We start from the raw sequence: 12,272 nt of genomic DNA on the forward strand, positions 1-12,272 counted from the left end.
AGCCTGAAAGTGCAACCACAGGGCATCCTCCAAGATCTAAGTGTCCAAGGGGCTTGGGCGCACTCATACACTGCTGAGACCACTCTCCGGTTGGCCTCAGGAATGAGTTATGATGCTAGGCAAGCTGAAGGTGGGGAACACTTACATTTGTTCATTTGGTTGCAGTAAAGGCTTAGAAAATCAAAGAGAAAAACTCTTCACAGCATGCTTAAAATAAACATAGTCATTCTTTAGCTTACAGAGTAATGCCTTATACATAAATAATTTGAATGTCTCGCTCTTTCACAGAAAGTAACAGAGATAAACCTTCAAGGTTGATATATGGGAGCTGGTGTTACAAATCACATAGGGTCAAACCCATATCCTGCATCCAAACAACCAGATATCTGGTTCCAGAATTGATCTATACACTGCCTCCCTCCCTTGCCCTGGAAGGAACTGAATCAGGACCCTCCTTGGAAGACCATCCCCATCATCAACCTCTGGTTATGGATCCCAACCCTGCAACCTCAACCTATTGCTGAAATCCAGTTCTTTACATTTGCAGAGGTAAGAAATCCTGGTTGGCAGCTGCAGAAGGAGCCATTGTCTTCTCCAAGGTGCATTCATCCATACGTTTTGGAGGTGACCAAACTAACTAAGCCTATCCAAGCTGGATTGCTTGTAGCTATTTCCATTTCTTGTCTGCCAAGCTGGTTACTGAAGCAGCAAGCCTAGGTATTGCAGAGTCTAGCATCATTTGACTAAAACTAGGAGCATTTATGCAGAACAGCAACGTGGCAACAGATAAAGAAGCTAGCGGGGCTGCAATGAGAAATCTGAGCTTTGATCAAGGAGGCAGCAGCATTTGACTCCATCTGAGCTGGCAGGCAGATCCCATCCCAAAGCAAAATAAAATATGTCATTCTTTTCAGCAGATGAAATTCTCCCCAGTGGTTTGTTCCTCCCAGGATCATATTATGTGATCTCATTGTCTTTAAAGTCTTTCCCCTGAGGAAGCCGATCGTTTAATACAGACTACAGAGTTAGCATCCGGTATTAAATCAGTCAGGCTACTCTGAAACAAGGCGAGTGGGCGTCCTGGAAAGGAAATAAAAATGCAAGTTTAATAGAAGAGATAGGTTCACCTTGACCTATGCTATTTATTGCAACAGACATGGGAACCCACTGCTTGCTCAACTGAGGGTCACTCCACCCTGCCGTAGATATGTTTCACACTCCCAGTAAACTCCAGTTTGACACTCCCAGCAAACTTCAGAAGCTCACCGAGTGTGCAAAAGAAATGCACAATCGGGCCCCAGCGGCTTTTATGTCTTGTTTTGCTTTAAAGAGTTGCCCTAAGAGGGACTAGTATGTTCCCACAGCTCTCATTAACCCAAACAGCAAAGTCAGGCACTCTTCATTTCAGCCACACACTTTCAGCACCTTTGGCTACAAAGATGTGCTGCAAAAACAAGAGGAAGAAAAGCCATTAATGGACCGTAGGCAGGGTGCAGGATGGCAGGGACCAGCAGCCGAGCCAGGTGCTGCAGAAGGGCTCTGCTGTCCCACACGCCACAGCTTCTGCATCCCCACTGCTGTGCTAAGCAGGTTCCTTCCAGCCGGGCACCGAACGCAGCAGCCAACAGCTGCCCCATGAGGCAGCCAGATGTGGTGTGTGAGGCACAACTCATACAACCCACTGCTGGTGTGAAACCAGCTTGAAGAGATTTATGTCGCATCAGTGTAAGTGCTCTTATGTCACTCATTAGCCAAATGCCAACCGCACACAAAGCCACAGAAATCTACATTTTATGGTAGTTTGGTTGGTTTTGTTGTTGTTTTTTTTTTTTTAAATGTCATGTGAACCAACAAGATGCGATTCTTCAGCACCGTCGTGAGTGAAAACACTCATTTACCTCATTTAGTGCTTCACTTTCTAAGTAACAATTTAGTCCACGATGGAAGTGACAGCTAAATGAGGTAATTTATAATAATTCTGAAAACATGCTAACTGTAAGAGGCCATAAAGAGATAATTACAGGGACATTTTGTAAATCCATTTGTTTGGGGCTTTAGTTTTGATAAAGGGGATAACAACTTGTAAGCTATGATTTTTTAAATTATAACAATAGTAACCACCTTCTTTTACATAGCTTCTTTCATGTCTAAAAACCCCACAGCTTTTTGCAAACTGTGTCTACCACAGGAATTGTTTAGCCTAACACCAAAGTGAAGCCATCTCTGCATGAAATAAGTAACTATTTAACAATACCTAGCAGTCCCCTGCAAAATTTGTAGAGAAAAGAATCTGCAGGAGAACATAATTCCTTTTGCCTCTCCTTACAAATACTCAGGGGATCCTCGGATGCCCACCACAGCAGCCATTTGATCTTGAGAATATGGAAGGCAGCCTTTTATATGTGCCCATAGACTCAAGGCACTATGGAGGAGGGCAGCAGCATCATCCCCACACCTGCCCAAGGAAGCAGGCGCTCCACGTGGCAGCATCGGTCACATCAGCCCAAGCTCACCTGTCCATGTCCTCCGCTGGGTGATGATAAAGCTTTGGCACTGCAACTGGGAGTTACAAATTCTGGCAGCTTCCTCGGCACTGTGAACAGAGAGCAGGCATCCCAGGTGGCTGTAGGATGGCCAGCACTTGTAGTCTTCCCCTTCCACTGTTCGAAAGCCCTTCAGGGAGATGAAGTCTGGGAACAGAAGCAAGGTATTTAGGGAAACTCTCCAAGGCAGTTTCAGAGACTAGTTTCAATATACACTTAGTATTTTGCATTTCTGTGAAAACTCATAAAGGAAACATGATAGTGATGGATTGAACTGACCTGCTTAGATGGAGTCCGTGGAGCTGCAAAGTTAAAAGAAACCCAAATCCTGACTTTTGGTTCTGCTATGGAGCATAGGATAGCAATTCTTCCATGGATGTAACAGAGGGGGCAGAGCTCTCAAGGGTGAAGGGACAGAAGAGCGACCACAGGGGTGGGTGACCGCAGGAGGCTGCTGTGTGGACCCACCTTTCTAGCAGGGCTCTGGAGAAGCCAATCTCACAATGGCCTCTCCTACACCTCTCCTACACCTCTCCTACACCTCACCCCTAACAGCAGAACCAGGTCATCACAGGTCCAGCACCAAGCTTCACAGGGGTGCACTGACCAACCCATCATGGTGCCACCCACAGGTATGGGAGACTTAGGAACCCCAGTGGGGGAAGGGGAGGCCAGATCCTGCTCCAACAGGACACAAGAGACCTGACAAACCTCAGCAAGTGATGTTAAGCCTGTTGTTCACTGACTACTAAGAGCCTCACCCCATCTTCCCACACCTTTACGATGGTGAACATTTTGGCCAGTTGCTAAGCCAACAGGTAGGCATCACTGGAAAACACTAGTAATTGCTGTTAAAGCTGCTGGTGCAAATAACTGAATATCTTTTCCCATAACTGTGCAAGTTCCAGTTCTTCCACACATAAAGAGATTTCCTTATGCATGCCACCACCACCACTCCACCATCTCAAGTGAATGCTCAGGAAAATGCAAGTCACAGTAAACACAAGACTTTTGAAGCCTTCTTCTTGATTAGCCTCATCTCTACCCCTGAACAGGTCCTTTTTGGAGGAATGCACCTCATAAAGGCTCATTTATCCATCCACAAGTCCAACAGGATGGCCTTCAGAAAAGAAGAAATTTAGAAGGTACCAAGGGCCTAGCTAATCTGCCACACTCATCTTGGTGTCATGGCCACAACCTGTGCTCAGCAGTCAGAAGCCACCAAGTGAAATGAGAAGTTTCAATATCAGCCTGGAAAACTGACCTACTGGTCCAGAGGATAAGATGACCCTGAAGAGGGACAGGAGAAACTCAGTTTACTACTTTGGTCTAGTTGCACATTATGAGTATTTAGAAGCAGTGCAAACATATGTCCATATGTAGGCTAGATTGTCTGCACTGCATTTACTTTGCAAAACAATGCAATAATGCATAGCTACCATGAAGAAACAACAAAGGACTGCTCAAAAAAAATATACTTTTGATGCTTTTCCCAGTGACTAAACACTGTTTGAATGTATGGGAAATCAGAATATGACCAGTTACCGAAAGTTTCACTCCCTGATTAGTTATGTTACCTAAAGCATTCAAAGTCATGTACCTTTTAAATGAAGAGGTCTTTTTTGCAGATAGAGCCCAGACTTGTACAGATGTAAAACCTTTTCAAAGGCTTCCAGGGTTTCATTTATTCCATATCGCAAATCACCTACATTTAAAGAAAGAGATGACCAAGATGAGTAATTCCATTAAATACCATTTGGAGATTTCTAATAAAGAAGTTTATTAATATTAGCTGGTACCTGTTGCATTCAGAATATCACTCAAAAAGGGCCGCAAAGCAGCTGGTGCAGAGTGTGGCAAAAGATAGGTGAAAAAATACCTGCAAAAAAATCCCACAGACTGATTAGAATACAGTAGCTTAATTTCCCTAGTGATTAAGTTGTCTACATTTTCCTGCAACTCGATTATCCATATGCAACTAGTCAGTCTTCTTTGGTTATTAAGTTATGTTTGAGCACTTCGCTGGCATCTCACAGACCATTCCTATGAACTGGGCTGAAACTCTGGTCCTTGCCGCACAGCACGCTGCCAAGTGCCGCATGAAATCTACTTTGCAAAGGTTCACACAACAGAGCTTTCTGTCATTCCTTGGGGCCATTTTTGTGCACTAAGCAATGTGTTTCCCATCAAAGAGAGATCTGTATAAAAGAAGACTCATGCAAGACCTTTCCCTTGCCCCGAAAAGGTTTGGCATTCTTATTATCCCTGGAAAAGCTGGACACTCCCTGACCCACTGCCTGAACCTTCTAGAAAACTCCTGTTCTGCAAGAGACAAGTGTGTTACTGCAGGGCTACAATAATCTATACAGCAATTTGACCTTTAACACTGAATCCTGCAAATTCAGGCTCCCTTACTAAGTCCTCTGTGTAAATACCCAACTGCCAAGGCTTCCCGCAGTCCTTGACCTGCCAAGCATCACCAGCGAGTGGAAGTCATTGTGCTTTGAGCTGGTGGCCTACACAAAGTACTGCAGCAGCCTCAGCCCATTGCCCTTGACCTGTTCCATAGCTCTTCCACAGGCACTCATCATCCCTGTAGAGAGACTTGGAGTTCAAAGCAAGAGTTTGCCAGCCTGTTCCCAGCAACGAGACCTCGAAGCGGGTGGGCTTTGGCAGGTAGCCCATGCTGCTTTCAGCAAATACAGCCTGCGGATGTCAAGTGCCAGGACTTGTTTGGCAAACATTAAATTTACAGGTGCAACCTTTGGGGCAAGTTTCTAGAGGGTGTTGGGTAAAGAGAGCAGAAGAAAGATGCCTGCATTCTCACCAGACAATGACAATATTCTTTTCCTGCCTTATAAGGAAAATAAACTGGCTTCCAAGCAATCCTTAACTACTCTATGACAGAGGTGAGGGGAAATCACTGCATGGAAGAAACGCAAGATGCTAGATGCTACATGGCAGAATGTGAGCTCAGTCACCCCAGATTTTCCTCCCATTTCGCTGGACATACCGATATGCATTAAAAAGATTCTTCTTTTCATTTATTCCTTCACATTTCCCAATGGCGGAGCATTTCAGAGGAAAGCTTTTTGTAGGGAACTCAAGTGTGCAGTCATTATCTTCCTTGCATGACAGTTCCTCAGTGCTGGCATCATCCATGTCTGTCACTTTTAGGTTTCCATCCACCATAACAAACTGCCTCGGCTGGAAATCCAAGAGGACTATTGAACCCAGGGGGGAATGTGCCAAGTAAAACAGCAGTTTCACAAGACTCAGGCAAATCTGAAAGAGATGAATATGCATGGAAAAAACAGATGAAAAACAGCTATTAAACTGGGAGTAGAACAAAGGGGAGGGCATTCAATGAAATTAAAGGCAAAAAAAAAGAGCATATAGTAGTTAAAAGGTAATTATATGTATGCTACAAAATTTATTATCAACATTGCCAGAGGATTTTACTGGTAAGTAGTTCAGCAACATTTTTTAAAAATGTTCATATACAAAAAGAGACATTTGCAGTTAGAGGAACTAGAGGAGAAAGCTATGAGGAAAACAATAGCAGCCTTCATGTTTCAGGAGCTATATTGATTTGCTAGCTGAAATCAGAAGGAATTTTTCCCACTCTGGCATAGAATTAATACATTCTCCTCCCTTCCCCCATGCTGTTCCACACAGACTGAGGCTCCATGGTCATTAATACCAGATTCATGCCTTGCTACATCACTCAGTAGTATGAATTTGGGCACACAATCGTGCTTCTGAAGAATTTGCCAAAGCATGCGATGTATTTATTGCCAGCTTTTTTTGCTTTTGTATCAACTTTCTGGCAGCAGGGAAAGGTCAGACAATACCTGATCCAGCAGAAAGCTCGATACATGTTTTTTGAACAAACCAGAGCTAGAGGACCGCATTTATACTGCACCAGCGCTTTGCTTAAGTAGCTTTTTGCAGCAGTTTTCATTCAGTATCAGGACCCCGGCATCAGAGGAACTTTATCATCAGCTAGGTGTGCCAGGCAGACCCGCGCCATCCCTAGCTGCCTCCGATAGCGATCTGGACAGGCAGGAGGGCTGGTCATTTGGAACAGCTCAAAGAATGGCTGGTATCTGATGCGGCTCATCAGAGGGGAATCCCATCTGTTTAGATATCCTAATTAAGAAACAGGACCAGACAGTGCCAGTCTAAGTTCTGTATTAGTACCTTCATCAGTCAAAAGATTACGAAAATCTTAATGCCACTGTACCAGACCTCACCACCAGCTAATCCAGCATCATGGGTTTCCAGATCTCTAGAGACTTTGGCACATTTGAGAAGATGAGGTGCTGGGAAAGCTATGTACAAGCCAGTATGAAATAGTTTGTAAGCAAAAGTGCAACCCCACGGGCCAAAAGAAATTACTCTGGAAGCTCTGACGCTATTTTAACTTGACAACTGAGGCAATCATAAGAATCACAGCTTCACATCCCACGGCTGAGTGAGCATGGTTGCCACACTCCCCCTCTGGCATGGATGGCAAGGCTCCTCTTCAACATTAAGAACCACATGCAGGCAAGGATTTTGAGACTTCCGTTGCATTTTTATTTTGCCCCAAGCATTTTTTATGGACATTAAGGTACCCATGTTTGTACTTAATGCTCTCTTTCCTCCTGAGAGCAAAACAAGTAGTCGTGAAGCCCCAACTGAGACCTTGAGGCAAACTGTAATACAAGCTATAAACAAAATAAGTGCCATGTCATAAGTCATTTATATCCTGGGGAGCTTGAGTCCCTATGCAGGATGCTTAGGAGACCAGGCAGATCTCACTAACAGGGCTGCAACGGTAGCACCTACAGCAAGAGGAAAGCAATTTAGTAGTGTTTGTACTACAGTAATACCCAAAGGGCTAAGATCAGAAACATGAAACAAACACATGATGAGAGGCTGCTCAGTTTGTTGCTTGCAATAGGTAACATACAGAAAACAACAGACTTGGAGTGCAGCAAGGTGGCTTTCCCCACTCAGACCCAGCCTGTTGAGGGGCCTTGCTACTAAAGCCCCTCTGTAGAGCGGAACAATACAGAAGAAAAACTAGCAAAATAGTGTAACACTGTGTATTAAACACCACCCCAGCCCTCAGCAAGGTTTTGTAGCCATTTCCTCCCAGATGTAGTTCTTTTAACATCTCTCGACAGAGAAGGAATATAACTGTGAAAGGCCAGACTACGGCTATTTTCATGTGATTTAAAACGAGTGAAAGCAAAACCATGTAAGGACAAATCTACAGAAGCAAACAGAGTGTCAGCATGACAATCTCGTTTGCCCCAGCAGCCACCATGGGATCTCCGCATTTACCCAGTTTGCGGTCTAAAAGAGACTGATAAAACTCCCTTTTGTTTTGTTTTCTTACTTTAAATCTCTCCTCCCAGGGGGTCTGCAGAAGCTGAATCATCTCCAGGGGGGATCCCAGCTCCATCATAGCGGTGACCCGTATTTCAGGATCTCCGCTATCATCATAGCACTGACCGTGCAGCTGCCGGGAGGTAAGGACCGATTGTTAGATGCTGCTGCCAGTGCCAGCAGGTCCGGGACGCCCGGGAAGGGGGACAGCAAGGGCGCGGACCGACTCGGCACCGAGACACATCCCTCCCTTCCACTCCCCTCGAAAAACTTCCGTACCGATGGATCACATCCCGCATCCCCCCGCTCCGGCGCGCCCCGCCGTACCTGGACGATGCCGGGATGCTGCAGGCGCTGCAGCAGCGTCACCTCCTTCAGCAGCTTGTAGGCGGCCAGGCGGCGGCAGCCGGCCGGCGCCCCGTAGCGCTGCAGGCACTGCCGCACCTCCCGGCCCGCCCCGTGCACCGACTTGAGGGCGACGGCTCCGCCGCCCGCCAGCGCCGCCCGCGCCACCACCTTGGTGAAGCCCCAGCCCAGCACGCTGACACCCGTCACCAGGCTCAGGTCGCCGCAGCCCAGCCCGCCCGCCGCTGCGACCTCCCCGCCCGCCGCCGCCAGGCGCCGCAGGTCGCGCCGCCTCTGCCGCAGCTCCTCCCGCAAGCCCGACGGCAGCGGCGGCGGGGAGCCCGGCCGCCCCTCACCGACACCGCCGCGCCGGCCGGCCGGCAGCACCAGCAACGCCAAGGCCAGCAGCGCCAAGGCCAGCAGCGCCGCCGCGCTCAGCCGGGCGCCCCGCCGCGCCCGCCCCGCCGCCACCGCCATGGGGAGCGCGGCTGCCCCGCAGCGAGCTCCGGCCGCTCTGCCGCCCGCGATCCGCGGCGATGGGGAAGGCGAGCGGCGCCGAGGGGCGTGTCGGACGGGCGGCCTCCCCGGCGCCCCCACCCCCGCCGGCCTGGCGCTGCGGGGCAGCCGCTGCCCGAGGGGAGTTCGGGGGCGCACGGAGCAGCGGCGGCACCGACCGTCCGGGGAGGGGAGGTCGCTGCGGTGGCGGAGCAGAAGCGGTTTTAGGAGAGGTGATCTGGAGTGGGAATCCGAGCTGCCGGGAGTGAGCGGTACAACCCCGCAGACGCCTGCCCCACCCTTCCGACGGAGGCTGTTTATAGCAAAACACGCTGATTTCATGGGCGTGAATTTCGTCAGTCTTGCTAAAGTTACGGCAGAATGCAACCGAGGGATGTAAACCGCATTAAAATTATTAAGAACGGGGATAACACGTTCTCGTGCCTTTGAAAAGTCTCAGGTTAGGTTTCTAAGAAAAGCAAACACTAGCAGTCACTCTTACTGGAAGGATAAATCCTGTGAGGTTGAAACAGCACTACGCTGGCTAAAGCGTGGAATTGTAATTGTTACCCCCCCTCAAAAAAAAAAAAAAAAAAAAAAAAGAAACAAAGAAAAGTAAAAACACACCCCCAAACCCTCCTCCATCTAAACCAGCCAATCCATGCAGAAAACACCACTTGATCATTGACATGTGAGGAAATTGATCAGCTTGGTGACGCACAGCTACCTGTACAGGTGAGGAAAGCGTTGCCGAGATGGCTGTGTAGAAGTGGGACAAGGCACCTGCCTGGGCTCTGTCACCTGGTTTATACACGTCTGCACCAGGCACTGCTGTGCAGAAAGTCAGTCAGGTTAGCCTAAGGCCCAGACAGGTGTGCTTTATCTGCTTCCAGTTTAGGCAATATGCTGTTAACTTTCTACACTGAGTGGCCTGAAACACCAGCCCAATGGGTTAATTCACCTTATTATTTACCATTACGCTGCTCTGCCTCTCCATCTGGTTTGCTTCCGTTTCTGCCCTAATTTTTTTGGTGGCCTAACTAGCCTGAGAGACCCTCCCTAGGAAGGCAGCATGGCAATGCACTGCCCAGTGCAGTAACCTCCTGAGAGCACACCTGGGTTTTGGAGGATGCATGTTTCACTTTTCCTCTGCTCCTTGGGGCGGCTGTTGTTTCCCAGCTGCTGCCCCGTTCCTGAAGGACCCAGCTCTGCTGAGCACCTGCAGTTTCTGCCTGCACCAGGAGGAGCCCAGCAGGACTCAGCGGGTGAGAGTACACAGGGTTTGTCCTGGCTGTGAGCAAGCAGCACGACCACTTGGTCCTGCAGTGCTGCCGCTGCCCTTGGACACATCTGCTCCTCCTTGCCTCCCTCCATGCACCGCAGTGCCGCTGCCTCTCTCCTGACTTGCTCCCAACACAGAGCACGCACTGATCAGGTCACTTTCTCAGGCCACCTCTGCGAAGGAACTTTTGTGAAACCTCTTTGAGAAACTGGACTTTAATATCACAACCTGCACAATGAGATTTTCAGAGAGTACAGCAGAGCAGCTATCATGACTGGTGATCCCCAAGACTGTTTTAATAGAAATAATTAATATAAGTGATCAACTATAAATAGTTTCCTTTGCAAAAGCCTGCAGAAAGTTTCCCCTCCACTTCTTGCTAGTTCAATACCACCGGAGCAGCATGTGAGGCAGGGTACGAGTGGCAGCACCACAGCGGAGTACAGCTGCTCTGTAAGACTGCAGGAAAAATTAACTCGGAATTCATTGGGACATTTCTAGATTACCAAGTTTGGGAGGGAAGTCGGAGCCCACTGTACACCAATATGTAAAATAATGTAGAAAATCTCAGGCGGCCTGTGCTTATCCATGCACGTATAGTTTAGGGCTGATCCCAGAACAGCTCTTTCAGTAGCTGAATTTCCTTTGTTGCTTTCTAACCTTAATAGCTCTTTAATTACTGTCCTTATTTTCAAATCAAGTATACATCTGTGTCATATCAATGAATATTCATTGTCACTGGAGAGCTATTAAATACATTTTTACCTGTGTTTCCAAGGGAATGGATACCAGCTGAGTGTAGTATTATCTAATTTCAGCCTGTCGTCAGCACCGTAATAATATCAAAACCTATTAGAGCAGACTCACAGATAAATAAAAATAATAATGATTGATTATTTATTTGCTTTATAGTAGCATTAAGGATTCCTGCCAAGATCATGGCTCTGCTGCACAAGGCTTCTTGCAGACAATGGCACAAGTGGTGGCCTTTCCCAACAGAAGTGACACCTCAAACAGTAAACACAGCAATGTGCTGCTGCAAGGGTGTAGCAGAGGAGCACATGGTCATTTGAAAGTCCTTTAATTCCTTGAGGATCTGTGCAAATGAAAGAAGGGAAGACCTGGAAGGTGAAGGTGAACAAGACAAGGATCCACCCTTAACAGAAGAGCTGAAAAGACCCACAGGGCTGGAGTCTTTCCCAGTGCTTGGCTCCAGTATCCCCTGGTAGGATCTTCGGGGTGGATCCAGTGTAATATTTACTGGGTGCTGCTGGTTCTTCAGGCACTGGAGATGCTCCAGTGTCTGCTTGTAGCTTACAGTGCTGTAATTTTCTGAGGAAATTGAGTGAGAGCAAAGCTAATTAAATAAAGTCCATTGAAAAGAAGGAAGCAGTTGCTCATTGTTTTTACAGTAAGTCTGTACTGAAGGAACAATTTCTCCCACACCAGTCCAGTGAGGACACTGGCAGAGTCCAAGACCATCAGTTGGACCTCAGTATGGGGCACTATAGCTAGGAAGCAAATCCTGTAGATGGATCAAAAAGGAGAAGGACAGCTGGAGCATGAGGCATCAGTGTGGTCATGCTTCCACAGAGAAGGAGAGGAGATACATGAAAAACAGCATCACTGCGGGAAGGAGGGCGTGGAGAGAAGGAAAGGATGAGAGGCAGAAGTTCAGTGTTAGAACAAAATAGCCTGCTAGCAGGGTTAGCCTACCAGTACAGACTGAATCTAAAGACAGTCTTCAAACTAGTACAGACTGAAAAAGTTGAAGTGTCAGGTACATTCCCAGGCACCAACACTCGATCTTCCCCGTTAGAGCAGCCCCTGGCCACTAGCACTCTGCTGACAATTCCTGATATGATCTGGGAGTCAAGATGTGCCAGAGACCATTCCTCACACATAGGTTGCACATGACCACCATATTTTGAAGGGTAAGAGAGCTCAATAGACATGGCTGTTCTGCACCAGTCTGCCTCAGTGCCAGGGAAATGTCTGGGGCATGTTTCCTTGAGGTCCCTTCCAACCTGGTATTCTATGATTCCTTTGTTAATATAGATGTAACTTAAGTGTTTTGAAGAGAGAAGGGAAAACAGCACCAATCCTTGAGAAGGACCTGCTCCTGAGCACTGTCTCACTCCCAGGAGCTCTGGGAGCCTGTGCTGGCTGAAACAGAAGGAGGATCGAAAGATGGTTTGTTCGGAGGGTACAAAACCATTGCAGAAGTT

General features: G+C 47.6%; 1 protein-coding gene across 2 annotated transcripts; it reads right to left on the reverse strand.

Annotated features, from left to right (window-relative positions):
• Positions 1 to 208: 208 nt before the first annotated feature.
• On the reverse strand, positions 209 to 9,336 carry LOC110361406 (extracellular tyrosine-protein kinase PKDCC). 2 transcript variants are annotated; one of them, XM_065063521.1, is made up of 7 exons: positions 8,250 to 9,331; positions 7,933 to 8,055; positions 5,557 to 5,828; positions 4,343 to 4,422; positions 4,144 to 4,248; positions 2,514 to 2,690; positions 209 to 1,080 (listed from the first exon to the last, which is right to left on the reverse strand). In XM_065063521.1, the coding sequence occupies exons 1-7, from the start codon at positions 9,102 to 9,104 to the stop codon at positions 977 to 979; spliced, it is 1,716 nt and encodes a 571-aa protein (XP_064919593.1). In that variant the 5' UTR covers positions 9,105 to 9,331; the 3' UTR covers positions 209 to 976. The 2 variants fall into 2 exon arrangements, with proteins under 2 accessions (XP_064919593.1, XP_064919594.1); XM_065063522.1 differs by lacking the exon at positions 7,933 to 8,055 and having other exon boundaries at positions 8,250 to 9,336.
• Between the last annotated feature and the right edge of the window lie 2,936 nt (positions 9,337 to 12,272).

Source organism: Columba livia, chromosome 5 (assembly GCF_036013475.1).
Source record: "Columba livia isolate bColLiv1 breed racing homer chromosome 5, bColLiv1.pat.W.v2, whole genome shotgun sequence".
Taxonomy (NCBI): domain Eukaryota; kingdom Metazoa; phylum Chordata; class Aves; order Columbiformes; family Columbidae; genus Columba; species Columba livia.